Source organism: Acromyrmex echinatior, chromosome 15 (genome assembly GCF_024713525.1).
Source record: "Acromyrmex echinatior isolate Ae372 chromosome 15, ASM2471352v2, whole genome shotgun sequence".
NCBI lineage: Eukaryota > Metazoa > Arthropoda > Insecta > Hymenoptera > Formicidae > Acromyrmex > Acromyrmex echinatior.
In genome coordinates, this window is record NC_141866.1 from 4,586,681 (window position 1) to 4,607,987 (window position 21,307).

General features: G+C 40.0%; 2 protein-coding genes across 3 annotated transcripts in view; one reads left to right on the plus strand and one right to left on the minus strand.

Moving 5' to 3' along the window:
* LOC147907208 (uncharacterized) overlaps nucleotides 1-21,307 on the minus strand; it is a 278,923-nt gene that overhangs the window by 104,464 nt on the left and 153,152 nt on the right. Inside the window, exon 4 of the mRNA XM_087413991.1 lies at nucleotides 5,771-5,814. Coding sequence (XP_087270117.1) covers nucleotides 5,771-5,814 — 44 coding nt within the window. The remainder of the gene's footprint in view (nucleotides 1-5,770; nucleotides 5,815-21,307) is intronic.
* LOC105145036 (discoidin domain-containing receptor 2) overlaps nucleotides 1-21,307 on the plus strand; it is a 154,555-nt gene that overhangs the window by 622 nt on the left and 132,626 nt on the right. The gene's annotated exons all lie outside the window — the stretch shown is intronic.

The window sequence follows — 21,307 nt, forward strand, 5'->3', positions numbered from 1 at the left end:
ATTATTATGTCTGATAAAAATCTAATTTTTTTAACTGATTAATTAATTAATTATTCAAGCATTTAATTTTTATACTAAATATGCTTTGTGACTGAATAGAGAATATCGCAGTGGCTTGTCGAAAAAAGGGATAGATTGCCATATTATTTAAAAACATGCTCCGTCCTTGTATATATAAAACCTTGCAAATTGTAATATGATAATATAATTAAGCTGTATTGATTGTGCAATAATATATTGACTAATATAACTAGCCATTTGGCTTTGCTCTAATTAATTTAATAATATGAAAAAGATATGTCCGCATTTTTTAAAAAAATTAAGAAAAAAAAAAAGAACTATAATTAAGAAAAGAAGAGAGTTCGTTTTTTGCTGCAGATATACGACACGATTACATTTCTACATTATCCTTTTTCGGACCAATAATATATTTATTAACGACAATGCGACAAGAGGATTTAGAATTGAATAAAAATTACTTCATAAAAAAAAGTTACATCATACGAAAAAGGCAGTTATTATTTAATCCTTCTGTCTAAGAGAACATTCCAATTTTCCGGAGCGACACGAACAATCGTCACACTCTAAGAAAAATACATACGATTAATTTTTCACAAATGAATACGTTAAATTTTTTAAAGGGCAAATAAATGCAATGTGTTTAAAGGGCAATATTTACGCGCATCATAGAAGAAAAATACAGACTCGTAAATGTCAAAGAAATACAGCTGTCACCGTGACAGATCGAAGCGTGCGTTCGCGTGATCCTGAATGATCATTGGCTATTGTAAACACGATGCAGTTTGCGTTCCATTATTCCACGCTCAGAGCTCGGTCAATCGCGCAGAACGTGTTGCCCTTTCAACGACAGTGGTAGCTCTCAGCAATGTCACTGATGCAGTAATCGCGTCACGCGTCTCTTTCGTCGGTGCTTTCCGAGATCGCTTTGTGCCGACAATTTCTCGGCAATTGAGCAACTCCGCAGGCACGTAATTAATAATGCGGTCTCGCGAGATAGGACTGAGATAAAGCGCGCGCTTACGTTATCGAGCTCAGCTCGGGGAGTTAAATGATCATGATAGTGACGATGCGGAAAGTCCATCCCTCTGCGTTATCCGCGATTTCATCGTGCATTATGCATAAACGACACACGCTTTCTCTATACGCCAACGACTCCACTGTACGATTCATCTCGACACGTTCTAAATTTCGTTCTCGCGCCATTCATTCTCGACGGAGATTTAAAAAAAAAGATTTAAGTATAAAATTCTGCAGACACGGCTATTGTAGTCGTAAAGGTTTTTTTTTTTTAGGGTTACTTTATGAACGTTTATCGGAGGTCTACGACATAATATAACCGCATGGGGATTTACGCCACTGGTTGCTTCCACGCGATAACTAATTCTCGTCACGTAAGCTCCTGTGCGTGGCACACGTCACATTCTAGGTAGAACGGGTAGCTCTGCTCTACGTTGAACGACGACTCGTCCAGCTGATTACTTACTGACGCTCGATCGATTCGCGATATTCTAGAACCTTATTCTGATTTATTGTGCCGTATCGGAACTCGATAACAACCAGTCGTGTATTTCTCTGAATTTTAACTCCATGTAATTAATCGGTCATAACATTTTCGCGATAAATTCACTGTGTAAATAATTAACTCGGCAATCGTTTACCTGCACGTAGCGCGTTCCATCAAAATAGGTTCTCTTTGTGAACAAACGGCGAATTGTACGCAGAACCGGGCGTATATTTCGAAATTGTGTAAATAGCACGTAGTGCTTGCTCCCGTATTCATATCGGGCGCGGCTACACCGCCGTTGAATAATTCTATCACTTTAATTACCAAAGTTTATAGTGCAAATCAGCATGATGGGGAATAATTAAATCTCGCGAAAGGATGAAACGTGTACTGCACTCGCTTCTCACTCGGCGTGATTCGGCGGTACTTTTCTTCGATGATGTACAGGGTTAAGCGGATTGTTGTAAATATAGTACACGTTGGACAGTGACTAAAGGCGAGAACATCAATCAGCAGTCGCGAGCCATTGTGCCCTACGAGACTGATAATAAATAGCACCTTCCGTTCTCGTCGGTTATAATTCCTCTTCCCGATCGTTCCTCGTGTCTTGTCTCTCTTGTCTCTCTTGTCGGCGATGCCTTTTTCCCATTTTCCCCGCGCAACAACGATCGCGCACGCTCGTACGTCTGTATGTATGTCTATATGTATAGTCTGTGCCGCGAACAGGTGTCTAACTACCGACTGCCGTTCCTACAACTATAGAGCACTCCGGCCGAGTACCTTTATTGTAGCTTTATTGTACTTCTTGCTTCCTGCAGATCGCTCGAATCCGTACAATTACACGTGAACTGCGACCGTAGGATAGTACCCACAACTCGCCTGTCTATCGATTAACCATTAGCGAAATTAATGGTACCCGTAGACAATAGAATAGCGCTATAAAGCTTAAGAAAGCGAATTAGATACGAGACATCGGTGCAGATTGCACTAGTCGCGCGCATGTTTATGTCGGTCTACGTGATCCGCTTTCAATGAAGCGATAGCAAAAAGATAATACCACTCTAAAGCTACCGTTTCAATTTATTTTGTTCAGCGACGCGATGTACTACGTATGTAGAAGTAATTCAGGAGGTTGACAAGAAATTTTCTCGATAATTTTTCTCCGTTGCTTCCACCATCAGAGATTACATCAACTAAACATGACGACCTACTGGTAAATTACATGTTTCCAGAAATTACGTCTCGACAGAGAGATATTCGGTTGACTGGACCAGTCCACTCATTTTATAATGGACAGAATGTTAAACAAGCGAGATGACAGTCCTCACTACTGGGAAAGCTACACTTGACTATTTTATGCGTCGCGCTTCACTCGCCTCGAGAGTACCGGAGAGAGTGCTCTCTCTCTCTCTCTTTCCCTCTCTCGCATGCGCTTTCTACTTCAGTTTCAAACTTTAATTAAAAAGGTGGAGTCGCGCAGTAAGGTCCTTCTACCTTCTGGACTAACCCTTACCCATCCCCATTTCGCGAACCACCGCTCATCCCATCCGTCAGGAGACCCTCGTGTCCGAGAAGCTATTTTAATTTCATTCACGGGAAATAAACAGAGCAATGAAATTAACGAGCGAGCGTGCACGTTCGCGTGTGCCTTTAATGTGTAAATATATAGTCGAACTATATATTTTTCCGGTACAAATGACACTCCCTTGACAACGGTTCATTTTCGGTTGGATACGGTAAATACGGGTGCAACCACAATGAAAGTATAAAAAGTAGCTAGCGATTAAAAATCAACTCGCTGGCGCAACGTTTTTCATCTTGCGCGCGTCGCTTGATTAAAATTAATTGCTACGTTTTTAATTACGAAATGAAATGTAAACATTAGGACGGACGTTTCCAGCAGGAAACCTTCATTTCGTCCCGCGATATCTACTTCGTTTTCTATGGTATTGTATTGAAAAGAGATGGGATTTTTTTATATGTAATTTTATAAAATATCGGGATGGTAATATAATATACGAAATTACTTTATCGTCATCGGCTCACAAAAGCTGACTGAACGAAAATTCGGAAAATTCTGCGGTAAGTCTTTTCGGTTGAAGAGAAGCCGACCGACCCACTCGAGTGGATGTTCAGCAAACCGCGGGATTGAGGTGGCTGTTACCGAGGTGCACCGATCTTTGATTAAGAATTCAAGTGGAATAAGTTGAGTCTCTGCGATAAAAGGTGACCGAATTTTCGATGGCTCGATATTTTGTCTCTCAAATTACTCCGAGCGGATTAACGTAGCATTTTTTATAATAAACATTATTACGATTAGATTTTATAAAAGTTATACAAAAAAATATGGAATTAAATTAAAACGTTAAAGTTAGAAAATCAATAACATCATTTTGATGTTAAAATTATTTCGTGTTCAAATACTGCATTCAATTTAATATAATATTTCTGCATTAACACACGCACACGCATACGCACACATTAAATATTTGTTTTATGTGTGCGTTAAAAAAATTATTATTACATTTATTTATATCATAATTACTTTTTATTTTTTTATTTCGTTTTATTATAAAATCACTCTACTACATGAAAAGACAGTTTTACTAAAATATCAAATACAAATTTAAAAATAATTTGATTGGACCATCAAAATAATTATGTGGACTCAAACTGGTTGCTATTAATATTTTTTTTACAACATTATTCATCACTCATGCTTACGTTTCCTATATAATTATTTCGTTGATTTAACGAAATTTAATCTTTATTTAAATTTTCAGATACTTCAGCAAAATCGTTCTTTTCATGTAATAAAAATTGTATTCCAACATTATGTGACAATGAAGCTTAAGATTTCCTTTTAAAAAGTAATAATAATTAGAATTGGAAAATAACGTGTTATTTGTAGCTTATTACTGTTAGTGTTACTTTTTTTCCGGCAACATCGTTACATCTTGAAGAATCACGATTCATGAATAAAAACTATTGGAACAGTTATTAATGATTGTATCTGTGCGGCCGCAATTATAAGGTCGGTCAGCAAGCGTGACGACACTGGGTCATCGTCGGCACGTAATCGCAATCACTCGCAATTCGCTGCAGCATTTCATGCCGGCATCATGAACCGCATCACGGCGTCATACCAAAACTTAATCTAATCTCGCACCTAGGAAATATTTATCGCATAATCAACCGATCGGCCATCGTGAAGTGCCATTGCGTGCGCCGCATCGTCACGTCGAAACGATTCATAGTGCTCGTATAATGAATAATCGACTCGTTCCGCATGCGATCACGTTCGCGAGATTACGCTCTCATTTTCTATTTGATATCATCGGCGTGCGATTAAAGTATCGATTTCTAGCTAGAATCAATTCATTTTTGCAACTATCTTTACTTTGCTCATGAGCAAATTTTTTTTAATTTATCTTAGAAACTCTTGGCTTAATTTCATGTGCTTATATTTTCTGCAGATAAGATACGATTGCATTAATTATATATATATATATATATATATATATATATATATATATATACTACAATTATATATTTTTCTCTTAATTACATGTCGCAATCGTTTTTCACCGTTATACCTAAAAATATTCTGATATCTAATTTCCTGTAGAAAATTACGTTGAGCATAACGATCAGAGATAATTCCACTTACGCTTAGGAACTATTTCAATTACACGAGGTGTTTATATATCTCGTTTACGATAATATTACATTTTCTACAGTTTTATCTTTCACTTCGTTCGCTTATAAAATCTGCATACCATTCACGTTTCGCTGAATTTATATACGCCGTATCAATTTTACTAGACAGTTTATGAAAGTGGAACGATAGTTGCATGTCCACACAACGGAAAGACTAGTTAATCCAAATCCGTGAGGGCCTATTCGTCGCGCAAGATTAGCAGCCCACGTTAGTGATTAGACGAAAGTCGTTGCTCCAGTTAATCTCCCGTGAGGCTGCCCGTATCCGCAAGCTACCTTCCGGATAATCTGACAAGCGCTCGCGCATTCGTTCGTCACGGTTTATCGCCGTTGATCTCGTCTCCCTTGGGCTGTCTTGAGTTGTCGTTCAAGTTCGAAGGAGCGTAATGCAGCTCGCACAGCTCGCGGAACGGCCAGTAAAGCGATTCGTTCCACCAATATAAAAGCAACTGAGCCAGGTAATGGCGTGGCGTTACGTACCTTTAAACCGGTGCCCTGCCATCATCACTTTTCGGAGTTACGTACCGTTGAGTTTTGGTGCGAAAGATTCGCGTCGCCGTGAATAAGATCTGAAAGAAAGAGACGCCGCTGTTTCATTAAATTTCCATCACTGCACACGCATTTTCGTACAACGCAATTTGCAGATCGCGTATCGATTCTTTTGCGGCAAATACAATTTTCCCGAGACGATGAGCTGTCGCAACACTATTTCTAAAATGACGGCTGATCGGATCTAATTCTTCTCCGGGACATAAATCGCAAACCGGTACTGCACGTGTCCGCCTTCTCGTTGATATCGTTAGCATGTACATAATGAGAACGTTTCTTTGGTATACATTTTAAAGTATATACGAACGCGTGGTTAGCGTATTACGAAAGTGCGTGTTCGCCGAGGATTACGTCATCATAGAAAGCGTTCGACGGACGCGAGTAGGTGCGAACTTCTGGCTACTAGTAGTTCTGTTTCAGAACGACATCCCCTGCGACACGCAAAACTTATTGTTAGCTAATCATGTTTATGGTATAAAGAGTAGTCGCTTGACATTCCGCTGATATTTGTCTCAATTAATCTCACGTGAAAGTACGAGTTACGTATCATTAAGAAATACGCGACCAAGCTGTTATAGGATAACGTTCCCGACAAAATAACACGCAGCGGATAATTAATTTCTGCAGACAGTTACTTTGTCCCACGAACAATGAAACTCTTTCCTCTTCCTTTTTCTATTTTTCTAAAGTTCGTAAACTTTTTCTCGGGAAAAATGCAGTTTATATCCTCGATGTATCTTTGCTTTTTTCAATACTGAAAGAAGCAATTTTCTCAAATGTACGGTAATTTCACGTAACTTAGGTCCTTTCTGATAACAATAGTACGACACCCACGCGTTCGCTTATACGGGTCCCTTTGTCGACGTAATTACCTACGATAATTTCCCGCAGAACGCATTTTCCCACATAGCCGTCGACAAATCATGCGACGATAAAGTGTACGTGTATTTATCTTCATTACCAGGTGACAGCTCGGTCATAAACATAATCAGAAAGTTCGTTTAAAGCTCACGTAATATATTTATAGCTAAAACGATAGCGTATTATGAATGCGTATTATAAATGTACAAAATGCTTCTACAGCATCATCGTGAAAATAGGTGCAAATTTCCGTTAACGCGATACAACTTGATTTAATTCACAATCTTCCCTACAAAATAATCAAAATCGATATCTTTCTCCATTTTGCTGTTTCTAATTTCAATTGCGTCCAAATATTTAATTGGTATAAACTTTCCACAGTAACTAAATTACTGTAAATTTTCACATTACGGTGTAAATGTTTTCAGGGAAAATTGAAAAATAAATTGAAAAAATGTATTTCCGTATTGCACATAATGTCTATTGAATTTCAATGAATAATTTCCATAAAGTTAGTGCAATGTATTGCAGAAAGATATATGATACTTCCACAAATCTTGCCACAGAATATGCGTCGATGAAAAATATGAATATTCATCTTCATTATTACGAAACAGTTCACACATAAAGTTAATCAGGAAGTTTACTCTAAGCGAGCCTTACGTATATCAACGATAGATTATGAAAGTGCATATCCATCCTATACCGAGGCTGCATCGGAAGTCTGCAAGCACAAACTTCCGAAGCGTGATAACTCAGCGTAATTTAATAGCATATAGTGCGGAAAAGTCTTGCATACTTTCTCTTGTATATTATAATAATATTATATATATATTATGCAATATTTTTCAATTCTATACCTCGTGCAAATATAATAGAGATTAAAAAGAGAGTTAACAACGATTAAAGTAAAATCTTTAGATATTAATGCTTACGTATTAACCCTTCGTGTGCACCGTTATTTTTCGCTAACATCATCTGCACCGGGGATCTTTCATGCCAGTACTAAATTTCTCTTACTATTATAAATCAATTGTGAAAAATTGGAAAAAAATTTTTTATTGTTTTACATCTCTAGTTTGTATTCTAAACGTTTTTAAACTCAGATATTATATTGTTTTTTATATAGCAAAATATGGAGAGAAACTTTGTCTGTTAAAATTTTGTTCCTTAAAAAACCCACAGTGCACTCGGAGAGTTAGTCACAAACTTATTCTCAATATTCGATCAAAATCTTATATTCTGTTAAAAAAACTGAAGAACTTCCTTAAGAATAGTTAAGAATCTCTTCGTTTTGAAAAATAGTCAAATTCCTGTATGAAAAATGGGAGTTATCTATTACAAAATAATATAGAAGCTGGCAAGAATATTTGAATGTAATTCGATAAAACGTACATGTTTGTCAGACCCATTAACTCGTTTAGATAAGATGAAGAAGTCAGTGCGCCGTTTCACCTGTCATATTACGAAAGCGCATCCCCCTTAAACCTGCATTGTCGTAGGAAGTGTTCGGTACACGCAACGGATGTAAATTTCTGAATGGAGAATAACTGACGCCCGGATAGCTTCTTTCGAGATCCACGTGAAATCGCGCGCGATCAGCGCGATGTTGTGTCACGTATGCGCGTGTGCGTGTGTTTTGTGTGTGTGTGTGTGTGTGTGTGTGCGTGTGTGTGTGTGTTTTGTGCGTGTGTGTGTGTGTGTGCGCGTGCGCGCACCCCAAGGCAAACAGGAAGCGGTTCTCTGCAGGACCAGTCTTCGCGCCGCTATCTGTTCACAGCAGCACGGTGCAAACATTTGTTCAGGATGGGGGAGGAAAAGCGGTAGTGAAGGCGCAAGTGGCGATGCGATATCGATAATAAGATAACGACTGTCCGATGAACTGCACCCGTCTCTTCTCTCGACTCCCCAGTTGTTTCAGTTCTGTTTCTTCTTCTTCTTCCGTCCGTGACCCTTCTCTTTGTTCTCTTCAGCCCGCCGGCCTGGCTGTACTCTTTGTACTCCGTTCTTCCTCTTTGAAATAACCTGGGCTTGAAGCAAGAACCGCTCCCGCTCATTCGTTCGAACTTCCTCTATTGAGGATCCTTGGGGCTTCGCCCCGGGTTCTGCAAGCTCAACCTTTCAGAACGTTGATGTTTCTATATCAGTTAGTTAGCGGTTGAATTTTTGCCGAACAACAATCACGGATCATTAAAGTGCACGGAACAAAGTGCGCGCTCTTCCGAGTGGCAGCCATCAGAGTGATTAGTGATTAGAGATCAAGCTCGGAACCATTCCCTCCGGTCTTCAACGTCTCACTAATTACTTCTACGAACACTTAGATTAGCCTCAATGCATTTGGATCTGGATTTGGAGAATGTTATTACGAGCGATACTTTAGTTTTGCGGATTAAGAGAATGCGCACTCGTTTTATCCGGATGAATCGCGAGCGGGTCTCCCTTTTTAGATTCGAGTTCGTAATGCTGACGTCGATCGAACGATGACGATTATGGCACTCTTAATCGAGATCCTTTCGGAATCGTGATCCTCGAAAACGTCTATATTGCGTTTTTATGATTCTCATAATGGAGTCTGTCTCTCTCGAAAGAAGATCCTTCGCTCCATATCCTTCCTTTGCAATGTCCACAAAGCGCAGAGAGAGAGAGAGAGAGAGAGAATATTGCACGTATTCTCCGGTAGTTCAATCCAGCCTACATAATGCCAGCGAACAAAAGGAGAAAAGGAACCTCTGTACTTATGCATTGCACGTGCATTGTGGGTCCACATTATTGGATCCACGCGTGATCCAGCGGGTAATAAAAAACAACGGTTCATTCCTGCTCTCTTCGAGGGTGGTCGCGGATTTGTCCGTCCACACAACGATGCGTGTGTACGCACGCTACGCGAGACACGGTCGGAGGGAAGGGAAATGGACGCCGCGATACTGATGGGCGAAGGTCGGCGGTAGGGTGTCGATAGAACCGGCAGCAACCCCATTCCGTACGGTGTGAGAGTCGAGCATGTGGCAATAAACAATTTGTTACGTCGAGAGGGTCGAAGCCTGCAACGGCATACGCTCGCGCGCATTCTCTCTCGTCGTCTTCGTGCCTTGTTCTCTCCCCCCCCCCTCCCCTCTTCCTCCCTCTCTTTCTCTCTCTCTCTCTCTCTCCTAACTCGCTGGTCGACTATCCGTTTCCTCTCTTTCTCACCCTTCGACCACCCCCTCGGCGCCTCATTCGTTCACGCACGACGTTACTCCGCCGCCGTAGCTGCGGAACGACGTACAATCAATAGCGGCGCGTCACGTTGTTTTCTCTGCGCTACCTCCGTCCACGCCGCACACACGATCGTTAACCTCTCGATTATCGTTGCGGCGACCGCGACGATCGCCATCCCTCTACCCTTCAGCCGGAATACGTCAACGACAACATAGTTATATCAGCGAGCGTATCGTCGTTCCATGGATGATGTAATAGTTCTAAAAACAATCATGGATATCGCTATAAACCCGAGTGAGTTATATTCGAATCTCTCCCAGCAGTTATCGTGCTCTTCGAATTAGTCGATGCCACGTCGAAAAACGATATCACCCACATATTCTAGGATATACAGAAGATATATAGAAGCTAAACTACTATTTTAAAGGATAAAAGGTGCCTCGGTACTTCTTTTTTAATTTTTTGCAATTTTTTTAATTCTCAATTTTATTAATAAAATCGAAAAAATAATCGAAAAAATATTATATATCTCTAAAGGGATGTATTTTTTTTTTTGCTATACAAATATATCCATCGTGATTAGCATAATTCTATTATAAAGTAAACATAAAAATAATCATCGTGTAGAAAGACAGAACTAATTCTGCAATTCTCTCAGAAGCTTAATGTTTGCTGCACTTAAAATACGTTGAATGATTCAATCTGTCACGATATACCGACTACGATTGCAGTGTTTAAACAAACCTTGTTTCAACGTGTTCTCTCGTTTAATTATATACGCGTGTAAGCGAAATGCTCGCGACTGGATCGGTGATAGAAAACGCACAGTATCGCGTAAAGTTAACGAGAATCGAAGCTAGCTAGAGCAAGATACGGACGGACGGAATACCTGGGAAACGAGGAAACGTCGGAAAAGGCTAGAAGTTTTTTTCCTCTCGCTGCGTAGCGCCGTCCGCCTCCGCCGACATTATACGCACGCAGACGATAACGGAGAGGTTCCGGGAAGGGAGGAGGGGATGGAGAATAAAATGAGATCGCATTATATGCACTCGTGAAAAGGAGCCGGAGGGGTCCCGCAGTCTCTCGGTTGCTTGCATGTGGATCATACATTCATACAGCCACCGATGCGCACACTCGCTCGGAAGTGTTTTATACACGTGCATGTGCGCCTGTGTGCATTTGCATATCTGACATATCTGTGCGCGCGCGCGCGCACGCACCCACGCACGCACGCACGCACCCACACCTGTCTATACAATCGCCTACACAGAGAGACGTTCTTTGCCCCCTTTGAAGGAGATATATGTACGTGGTATGCGCGCATCGATGTGCTCTCTTTTTGCTGGAGAAAACAAACGCGAATTCCGTTTTTGATGCGCACTGGCGCAAAAGTATTTTATAATGTTGGGGAAGATGCATATATTCGCTTTTGCTATAAAACGGATTTTAACGTATCGCGCCATCCCTTTTGCAAGAATCGTACCTGTCGCGCTCGCTACGCGACGTTGATCGCCAACGTTGACGTTCTCGTTTTGCAAATCGTTCATGGACCCGCGTATTTATCTAGCGTGCTGGATTCACGTCAACTTTTTGTACGAAAACTATGCGGAAACGAGAATCGCGATGACGGTTATTCTGCGCGTCGGTTCATTCCCACGCGGTAGAAATATCTTTTACATAGAGGTATTTTATACACGAGTCGAGGATCGCATTTCGTTTTTTGGTATAATGCACTTACGTACCCTCTCACACGAGCATTTTTCATTAGTCAGAGTTGTGCACGCGCACAACCGTTAATTGCATACACGCGCTTTTATGTATCATATATATATGCGAAAATGAAATAAGCATCTAGATATAAAACTTATGCATAATTTCACCTTTTTTCGAGCGTCCGGCGTTTTTCCGATCATTAAATCGCCTTTGACATGCAGTGATCTCTAAGTAAAAGCAATTTTATACAACGAGGCACGCGCTATCGTTCGTCGCTTTTTCACAATCCAGTATGCATTTCATTTACGTGAAATACAGGATAAGCCAATATCTCTTTCCTTGGCACTGCCACATTTCGCTAGAAAGCAATTCTAAAAAGTTTTTTAATAACTGATGGTCAAAACTAAGTCACATATATAAAATTTTATATTATCTTTAGCAATCCCGTATTTAAAAGTATGATTTAAAAGTATGGTATATATTGTATTTATATAAGATTTCTTTTGAAAATGTATATTATTACGTGTACTGTGATATTTAAATTTTAAGTTTTTCACGTGTCATATACTTTCCATTCTTTCAAATTTGAAGAAGAAATGATATAATATCTTATTAAAACATGTAATAATCAACTGATGGGTCGAAAGTGGCAAGTTATTACTTTCATACCCTTCTCTCCAAGTTCTCTTAGTGCACCTTGTAAAACCGCTCTCTCCGTCATGTGAAAACCCGTTTCGCCAACTCCGTCACCAATCCACGTCGGGGATTTCCGCTAAAACCTTCGTTTCTACCTCGTTTCCACAAACTCCAAGCGCGGAGTGACTGACGCGTTTGTCGGCTCGCGGCGATGGAAACCAACGACAGGCGCGGTAACCAAACTCCATTAATCAAGCGGCATTCGTCGCTTAATGAAAAGGCCAAATATCGCCCCACCGTGAATGAAAGATAGCTGCTCGCGGAAACGATTCAAACTGTCGACGTAAACTGCCAAAGCGGGCAACGTGCAAATTTCGCCGTGACTGGCGAGGGTGAGTGAACGTATCGGATTCCACACGCCTCGACGAAATAAATAACGTGTCTAATAATCGGTATTATCACAAAAGTAATACAGCTATCGCAGACTACTGCGAATATGTATTACAGGTCTTAACTCTCCGTCGGTAATGTGAAATTTTTACCCTTCGTTTGTAACCCCTTAGATGTTCTTCGAACTTCAATGCAGAACTTCAATGTGCAGAACTTCATGCGATTACGTTATTCTGTACTGTATAACGATCTGAAAGAATTCTTACATGTGAAAGCTTTAACGAGTTTTTACTGTTATGATTGTATTTTATTTACTTTTTTTTTACAGATTTAAGTTATCTATCATAATTTTTACGATATTAAAAAATTGACTTTAAAATCCAACATTGCCAACGATGAAGAATTCGATGATAGAACTGATAGTATTCAAATAATATAGAAAAAAAATAATCATTTTAGAAATTAAATATAAACTAAAAATCTACAAAATTAATATTTTTTTATCTTAAATTGAAGTATCGTGTATGGATTTAAAAGTGAAACATAATTTTATTGTTAAGAATGTGATAAGGAGGGACCTCTATGTAGAAACTCGAGCAATATTTTTAGTCGCACTAACCATTTTTCTTATAAGTTTTTCTTATGCGCCACTGTAAAAACTTAGTTTCGCGGTACGTAATAATAGACAAGAAAGGTCCAGCTTGTATCTCAGTTTCTATTAAAAAACTTGAGCCCAAACTATTCTAATAAAATGCAGGTTGCACGTCGAAATACACGCGTATTTAGTTTTTTTTGATACACTTGGGTAATTGAGAAAAGTTATAAGAAAAAAATTATTTAAAACCAAATATATCGTATTAAAACATATTAATGTAAAACGCGATATGCATATAAATATAAAGCAGAAGAATTAAAGCTTTGTTCAATGAGAATATCAGCAAAAAATTAATACAATCCTGATCGTTGTAACAATAATTATAACAAGATAATAATGTATGATCAGTAATAATAATTATCACTGAAATAATTAGAGATAGGTGTGATGTGCGATATTAATCCTCGTTGAATACGACAAAAAGATAGAACCGCAGGGGGGAGGGAGAGAGAGAGAGAGAGAGAGAGAGAGAGAGAGAGAGAGAGAGAGAGAGAGAGAGAGAGAGAGTACATTAAATTGTACAATTTACGTTTCGAATAATAAAGGCCAGGTTTATCAACAAAATCGTTGAGCAGCAGGATTCAGATTACATAGAGAGAAATAAAAATCAAAACTAATAATTGCTGCGTCATAATCAGCGCTAAATTTATTAAACTATATGTGTATTTTATTTCTGTTACTACGAAATTTTGTTGTTCAAGTGTTCGAAATTAATTTTTATGGTATTAATGGAAAAACGTATGCTTTTAATTTGCAACGTGCAGAGATATACAATATATCGACGCACTCCAATATGATACGTCGCGCTGCGTGCTAATTGTACAATAAAACTGCGATTTAAATTTAATTCCTCCGGCTCTTAACTCGACGTTTACCGCGCCCGTTACCGATGTACCGCGATACTTTGAATACGCGATACCGCGCGTTAATTAAAATTCGATGTATGCCCCAGGTTTTCGCATAAATAAAACAAGAATTCACGCGACATCCCTGCGTCCACATTTGAATTTTACCAACGGCTATCCAAAGACATCTTACCACAACGTCGTAGATCGCAAAATCGCCCTTCATATACATAAATGCCCCGTCATATGCATATGCACATGAATCCGAGCTGATGTGCGCATCCTCGTCTCCCGTCGTCGTCGTCGTCATCGTCGTCGTCGTTGTCCTCGTCGTTGGGAATCAATTAGCCTGACATGCGCCGGTACCTCTTGGGATACGTGTAACACCTACCCTGCCATGCGCATGGAACACTTTTCGGCATTTAACACCAGACGACCAGACGGCATACACAAACGTGCGCGCGTAAGCACGTTAGGAATTATTTTAGTAGCGCTAGCTCGCTACCCAGCATGATAATAGGATAGCACCGCTTCTAGAATTACACGCGGCGAATCTCGGCGACCGCACCGATAACTTCAGCTCTTAATTACCGAGATAATGAGTCGGAAAAGTCGAAGTAACCACTTTTCGATAATACGCTAACGCGGCTAACGCGATACCGCAAATTCCATTCGTTATATTCAACACGCGAATTAATATCTCGCAGTCGCATTAGTTTCACATCGAAAACATACTCGACTCGCTCGCATTCGTTTGAATAGTAAGCGAAATAAATGCTAAATATAGATATGAAACTATAGATTAGTTATATTATGTAGATAATATATCGATCAATATATATATATATACAACAGCGTTAGCAACAGCTTCATGCATTCGTGATAATACATCTAAACGCACTCATTGCTTAATATCAGCAATATTCCAACTCCATTATCATTGTACCACAAAATGCAATTGCACCCTGACGTAGTTTGATTATAGTTTGATTATAGTTTGACACACACTCTAATAGTTTCATAAACCTTCTTAAAAGCTATAAATTTGTATAACGTTCATCTGTTTATATTATAAATAAAAGAAAAAAAAAATATTGTTACCATTTATTTAGGTACCATTTTGATATTTTATATTATATTTCACAGCTGCAAATTTTATTTTACTGCGTACTTTTCCCACCAAATATTTCTGCTAATACCAACCTGCTAATCAGACCTCGAAATGGAATTGCGGGCCGCTATTTTTCAGTCGGAATTTGACGAACGAGAACGACGAGCTCGGCGGCAGTGCTCGTCACGCGATGCTTTCGGAAGTCCGCGTACACATAAATGGGCTTGTCCGTTCATTCGCACATTGCCGCAACGGACGGAATAGCTACGGGCCGGCGTGGCGCGGCATCCATCGGCCATTCAGCTTCGGGTTTACGCACGTATGCACGTGTAATCCCCGCGGGGGTTTATAGGCCACCATCGCGACGTACACAGCATTACATATCTCCGCGGTGATCACCGACGCTGGATTCTCGCTCTGTGTCGGAGTCCTCCCCAACCGTCCCTCCACCGTGTCGTTAATTAAAAGCCACCGCATCCTCGCAACTCGAACTCGACGAGACCCGGCTGCATTTTTAGTAGCTGTTACCAGTGTGTTCAACGACGGGAATATCTCTCGATCACGAAACTTATATTTTACGATTCTCACCGGTTGAGTGCACCGATAGAGACGTTATCGCGTCGACACATATATTCTCTCTCGGTTTATTTATATACCGAACGAAGCGGTATACACGCTCAGCGAGGGGGAAAAAAAAAATGAGGTAACGCAACGTTCATTACGAAATCGTCGAAATGATTGAATTTGAAAATGAAATGAAATAAAAACAGAGCTGGGAAGCTTCCAAAACGAAAACGTGCCGACAAATTTGCCGCTGTGCAGGTGGGAACGCGTGATTTCCAGTTTGCATGAGACCGCGCGCGTGCACGGTGGCACTGCATCATACGCCACGATAGAGCGTTACGCGGCAGCGTCGAGGGTCAATATTATCCGGTTCCAAAATCGATCCATAATTATTAAGCAAACACGACGGGACGGCAGGTTCCCAAAGCATGCCTGGACAAATATGATTACATCGTTGATGTGAACATTCCGATCAATATAAACTGCATGCGGTGGCATTCTCTACCCAATTAAGCTCGTACAGATCTGCCCGCGCATACATGAAAATCAATCCTCATTGGCCGCGTATCGATGATATCGCCTAATTAGCTCAGAAGCCGGCGGCTGCGTGCAGTATACGCAGTATACGCAGTATACGCAGTATACGCCCATGCATAGCCGCCGGCAAAAACAGCCATCTGTATGGTTGTACTCCGTCTGCGTAACTAACGCGTGCTCCTGTTTGTAGTCGGGTCTCTATACCGGACTCGGGTTATCCAGTTCAATTTTTGCATTGTTGAAAATATTTGCGAGCGAAGCACAAAAAGAGAACAATACATGTACATGTTATTATCTGCCAAAATACCAATTATATAAAATATTGTAGAATCGTATGAATTACACAAATTTCCATTGTATGTGTTAAAATTAATTGCATGGCGATTTTTTTCTACTCTCATTAAGAAGTCTTTGTAATACTTATATTTCTATAAAATTGTACGAAATAAAAGAATGTTATTATATAAACTTTATCGAAACAGGAATCTCAATTTTTAATGAATAAAAAATAATATATCTAAAATAATAAATTTCTCGTGTTTTTCGGTGTTATTTATTATTATGATTACGTATTTACAATTACTCTCTTATTTTAATTCTCGTTTTTCTCTGCTATTACGATTTTTCCGTTCATCTTAAATCATCTCTGAGAACGTATAATTTTATTTAATATGTACGAGCGCATCGAAATTACACAGGTTCTCTAGAATTGTACTCGACGCCAGATGGACGACGGACGCCGCCGTGACGTTGACTAGAAGTGTTTCCGGATGTATATCGCAATGCCATTCATCGCGTGCCTAATTAACAGTGCCCCGTGGCATTCTGACCCCAGCATTGTGCCGTGCGTCGTGGGGCCCTTTTGCGGTCCGCGCACGAGCGGCGAGAATTTAATTAACCTGTTCTGCATTTGATAGCCGGTGAAAACTTCCGGTCGGTGTCTTTTGTAAGGCAGTCGTAATTAATATTCCTTGAAAGCAGCAAAGAGCGGAAAGCTCGACCGAGAGAAAGGCAAATGCGGGTCGGACTGTGGGGGGTATCTCGAAAAGGGGCTGCTCCTAGCAGTATCCACTCGAAAAGAATCAAAAAGAGTTATCAAACCACGAGATTATCGCCACTATTCAAAACGTTTGTGCGAATGAATGCTTCCTGAATGCAGCAGGCGCCGCCTTGTCTTTAAAAGTAGTCACTGGCAGTAATCAAGGCATTCAAACCGTTGTCAAATCATTTATTCGCACGATACGGTCGTGAATATCGAAATAATATTATACAGAGAAGAAATACAAATGTTATTAGGTATCGTATAACAATGCGAGATTTCCACGGATCAGCATTTCCACGCAATTCAGCCGTGCAAAGTAAAATTTATTCCGTGATACTAAAAGTTATATCGACAGATTGTATCAATGTTGAAAGTCTAAGCACGAAGGAAACAAGCAACGTAATTAGACAAACACGGAGAACGCGATGTACTCCCTCGCAAGCTGCAAATATATTCATGATCGCGTCGATGTTATCGAGAAGTGCGGTGTACGTTGCACGGAATGGATTGCGAATGATCTAACGTACGAGTTCGTCTTCGTAGGAAATATCGTTGGGCGCAAGCACGATCTTATTACATTTCCGCCATGAATCCCATCGAGATACGCGGCCCAGAGAATAGTGTAAGTCACCGAAGTAAGATAATGGAGAGGAAAAAGCACGGAGGATAGTGGTAGTGAAGGGAAGGGGCAGATCGTATACGCGGGCGAAACACGGCAAAGCAATTTCTGTACAACCACGTTTTCTCGTTTCCGCGAAGGAGGTCTTCGTGAGGAAACCGGGAAATTTACATGCGCGCTTACACACATGTGTGCCGTCCGTGAAAAAGAATGAACTCTCATGAATGGTCGAGCGATTTGCGATTTCGCTCTGTCTCTCTCTCTCTCTCTCTCCCTCTCTCTCTCTCTCTCTCCTTACCTCTTCCTTATTACGAATTATGCCATGCCTCGGATAGCTTATCGACTGTTTCCCTGAAACTTGACGAGTACGCGCTATCGATTTCCCCGTCATTAATGATAATCAATGCGAGGCACGATGAGATTTCGCTAATGGAACATAATATACCGGCCGTGCTATCACGGTATTATTATTACCTCATTTCCCGAACGAAAGACACTTTTCGCAGAGCTCTCATCCGACCGCACTGAGTCCGAGAGATTTTTATCATAGCGCACAAATGCCTTCTCTGCCTGCTATTAACGAGGGAGATTAATTTTACTCGACGTCATATTCCGTGACAGCGAATCGTGCGGTCCATTTTCATTTATGATAGAGAGAATCGATATTACAGAGCGGTAATATGTAAATGAAATATCATATAAAAATCAATTCAAAAGATGCCTCAGATTGCTCCAATTTATGTATATATAGAATAATAGTGTAGAATAATTCAATTGAACAAATCTCGAATTGCATTAACGGACGTAAAAAATATATATCTTTGTACAATGTTATTATAATAGCTGATATGCAATATAACGTTCATGCGTGTAGATTTATAATATCCGTATCACTGTGGCCGTTCATCGCAAATTACAGGTGCCAACTAACTTTCTGTATCCGCTTATCGGTTTTATTAATTGCCTGCTAATCAAGAGTTCGCGAATAAGGCGAACGAAATAATCACGTGTGTCTTTTAGATTATCGTCGAAGCCACATCTGCCTGTTCTCCTTAATAATACTCGCTTACAATCCATATTCCGTCATTAATTACGTTTATATAAATTAATAATGCGCTTTATAGCTGACCTAATTTCGCTTCCAGGTTGATCCCTATTATACGGACGTAATATTCATAAACTCCTATTGACTGTAATTATTGTATGCGACATTCGTGCACTTTCATTAACAAGACATACGGCTAATAAAATTATGATGTGATAATAGCTTATCAAAATCAATCTCGACTCTGATTACGTAATAAATATAAAGATACTATTTCTACATAATATTTTTATTCGTACAAATTAATTCGATTATTCTTAATTACCTACCTATTAAATGTATGAAACAAAATTAAAAAATGATAACGTCGTCCATTATGACGCATCGATAGAGTTCGAAAGGAAAAATTTTAACCAAAGCGCATCTATCTGTCCTCGAAGGAAAAAGAGGGGAAAACAGTCAAATCCCACGTGTATAGCAATGCGCCACGATAAAATAATCTCGTGTACACAGATACACGCCGTTGCTTTTTCCGTCTTATCGCGAAAGCCGACTTGAGCTGTTTTATCTCGCGAACGGGAGAAGGAAGCGAAGAGAGAACGGGAGAGACTAAAAAAAAGTAGAGGAAGAACGGGAGAAACACAGTGGAAAAGGAAAGAAGGGAAAAAGAGTAAGGAAAGAAACGTGCGACAGCCCGATTCGCGCGAAGAATCATGACGTTCTCTCGCGAACGCCCATGCATATGCATCTCCTCGTGCAACAGGAGAGGAACTTTTCTCGGTAAGAGAGAGGCCAACGACTCTTTACATATTTATCTCTCCAACTCTCGTCTTCGATGGGCGGAAGAAGTGAAAAGGGAAAGAGCCGCGTTCCAGCCATCATCATCTCGTCACTGACCCGAGACAATAGACAAGGATTTTCTTAATGACGTAATGAGTAATAATGTGGAAAACGAGCTCGGTTCTCTCTTTCCGCAGCAACTTTACACACAGATGCTGTCACTCGCCTTTAAACGAGATCCAGCGACATCACGAGGTCTCATCTCGACAGTCTATTGCGGGATCGCTGATTGCTCCCTTCGTTCGTCTAATTTACGATGAATCGCGCATGGGCGACTCCAAGCCACGTAGCGTCGTCGAATAAGACTGGACGACTCGCGACGTCTTGTGCTGTGAATGCATAGAATAACGAGACACCGTCGCATCTCTTCGTACAAGTGCGAGCACATGGCTGTCGCGTAACTCACGACGAATCCAATTCACGAAGGACGATTACGCGAGTGCTCGTAGCTGAGCCGCGCTGCTGTAAGAATGAGTTATCACCTGACATTAACTTCGAGCTTCTACTTGATTAATTTCTTTTCGAGCCTGTGACAGAACTTGTAAGGTCATCCTAAAACACGTCGCTCTCGCGAGAAGACAATGTACTGAGAGAAAACTTTTTGTAACTATAATTATCAACTATATTTTATATGGTTGTTCCAAAAACTGTAAATTATAGTAATTTCGACTATTTTTTTATGATAACTATAATAATTTTCGATTAATTTGCAAAATATACATATATATATATATATAAAATATTTTCTAACAATTTCTCTAACAATAAGCAAAACATATGTATAATTTTTGATGTCCGTGGAAAACGACGTTCTTCTTTGATTTAGCAATTTTTATAGAACAAGAAATGTTGTAAATTTCTAAGAGTCTGCGAGAAACATTTAAGATAGCCCTAGAATCTATCTTATGTATGACTTTCATGTCATGATCGTAACACTTGCAACTCTTTCTTAGAAGAAACAAAATATGCTTGCTATCTCATTCTCTATTCTACCTAATTTGGTATGCAGCGATATGTGTTGCAGCTTGACCATTTGAATGCGTCATTCTTTCACATTGCGTGTTTCTTAGACAGGCAACAGACATATTTCCAAGATACTGTTCTCAGAACACGGTGGCAGGCAAAACGCCAGTTCGAAGAGTCGATGTTTATTCAACAATATGATTAAATAATTCATATTTCTGACGCGAGTGAAATCGGTCGGTCTAGATACGCCTCGTTTCCGATCCTTCTCATGTTTCCAATCATATGTGTCATACTTAAGGCCGTCCAAAATGCATTATCGTGCCGACTAAAAAGTATAAGTAAAACGTCTGAATAATTATCCAAACTCATGTCATGATTGGAGCTGTGATATGTGGGTTGCAAAATTCGCGATGACTTTTACAACGAGTCGTCACCTTTCAGATGGCGTGCTTTCAGATGGCATAAAAGGATGACGGGGAAAAGATTCGAGA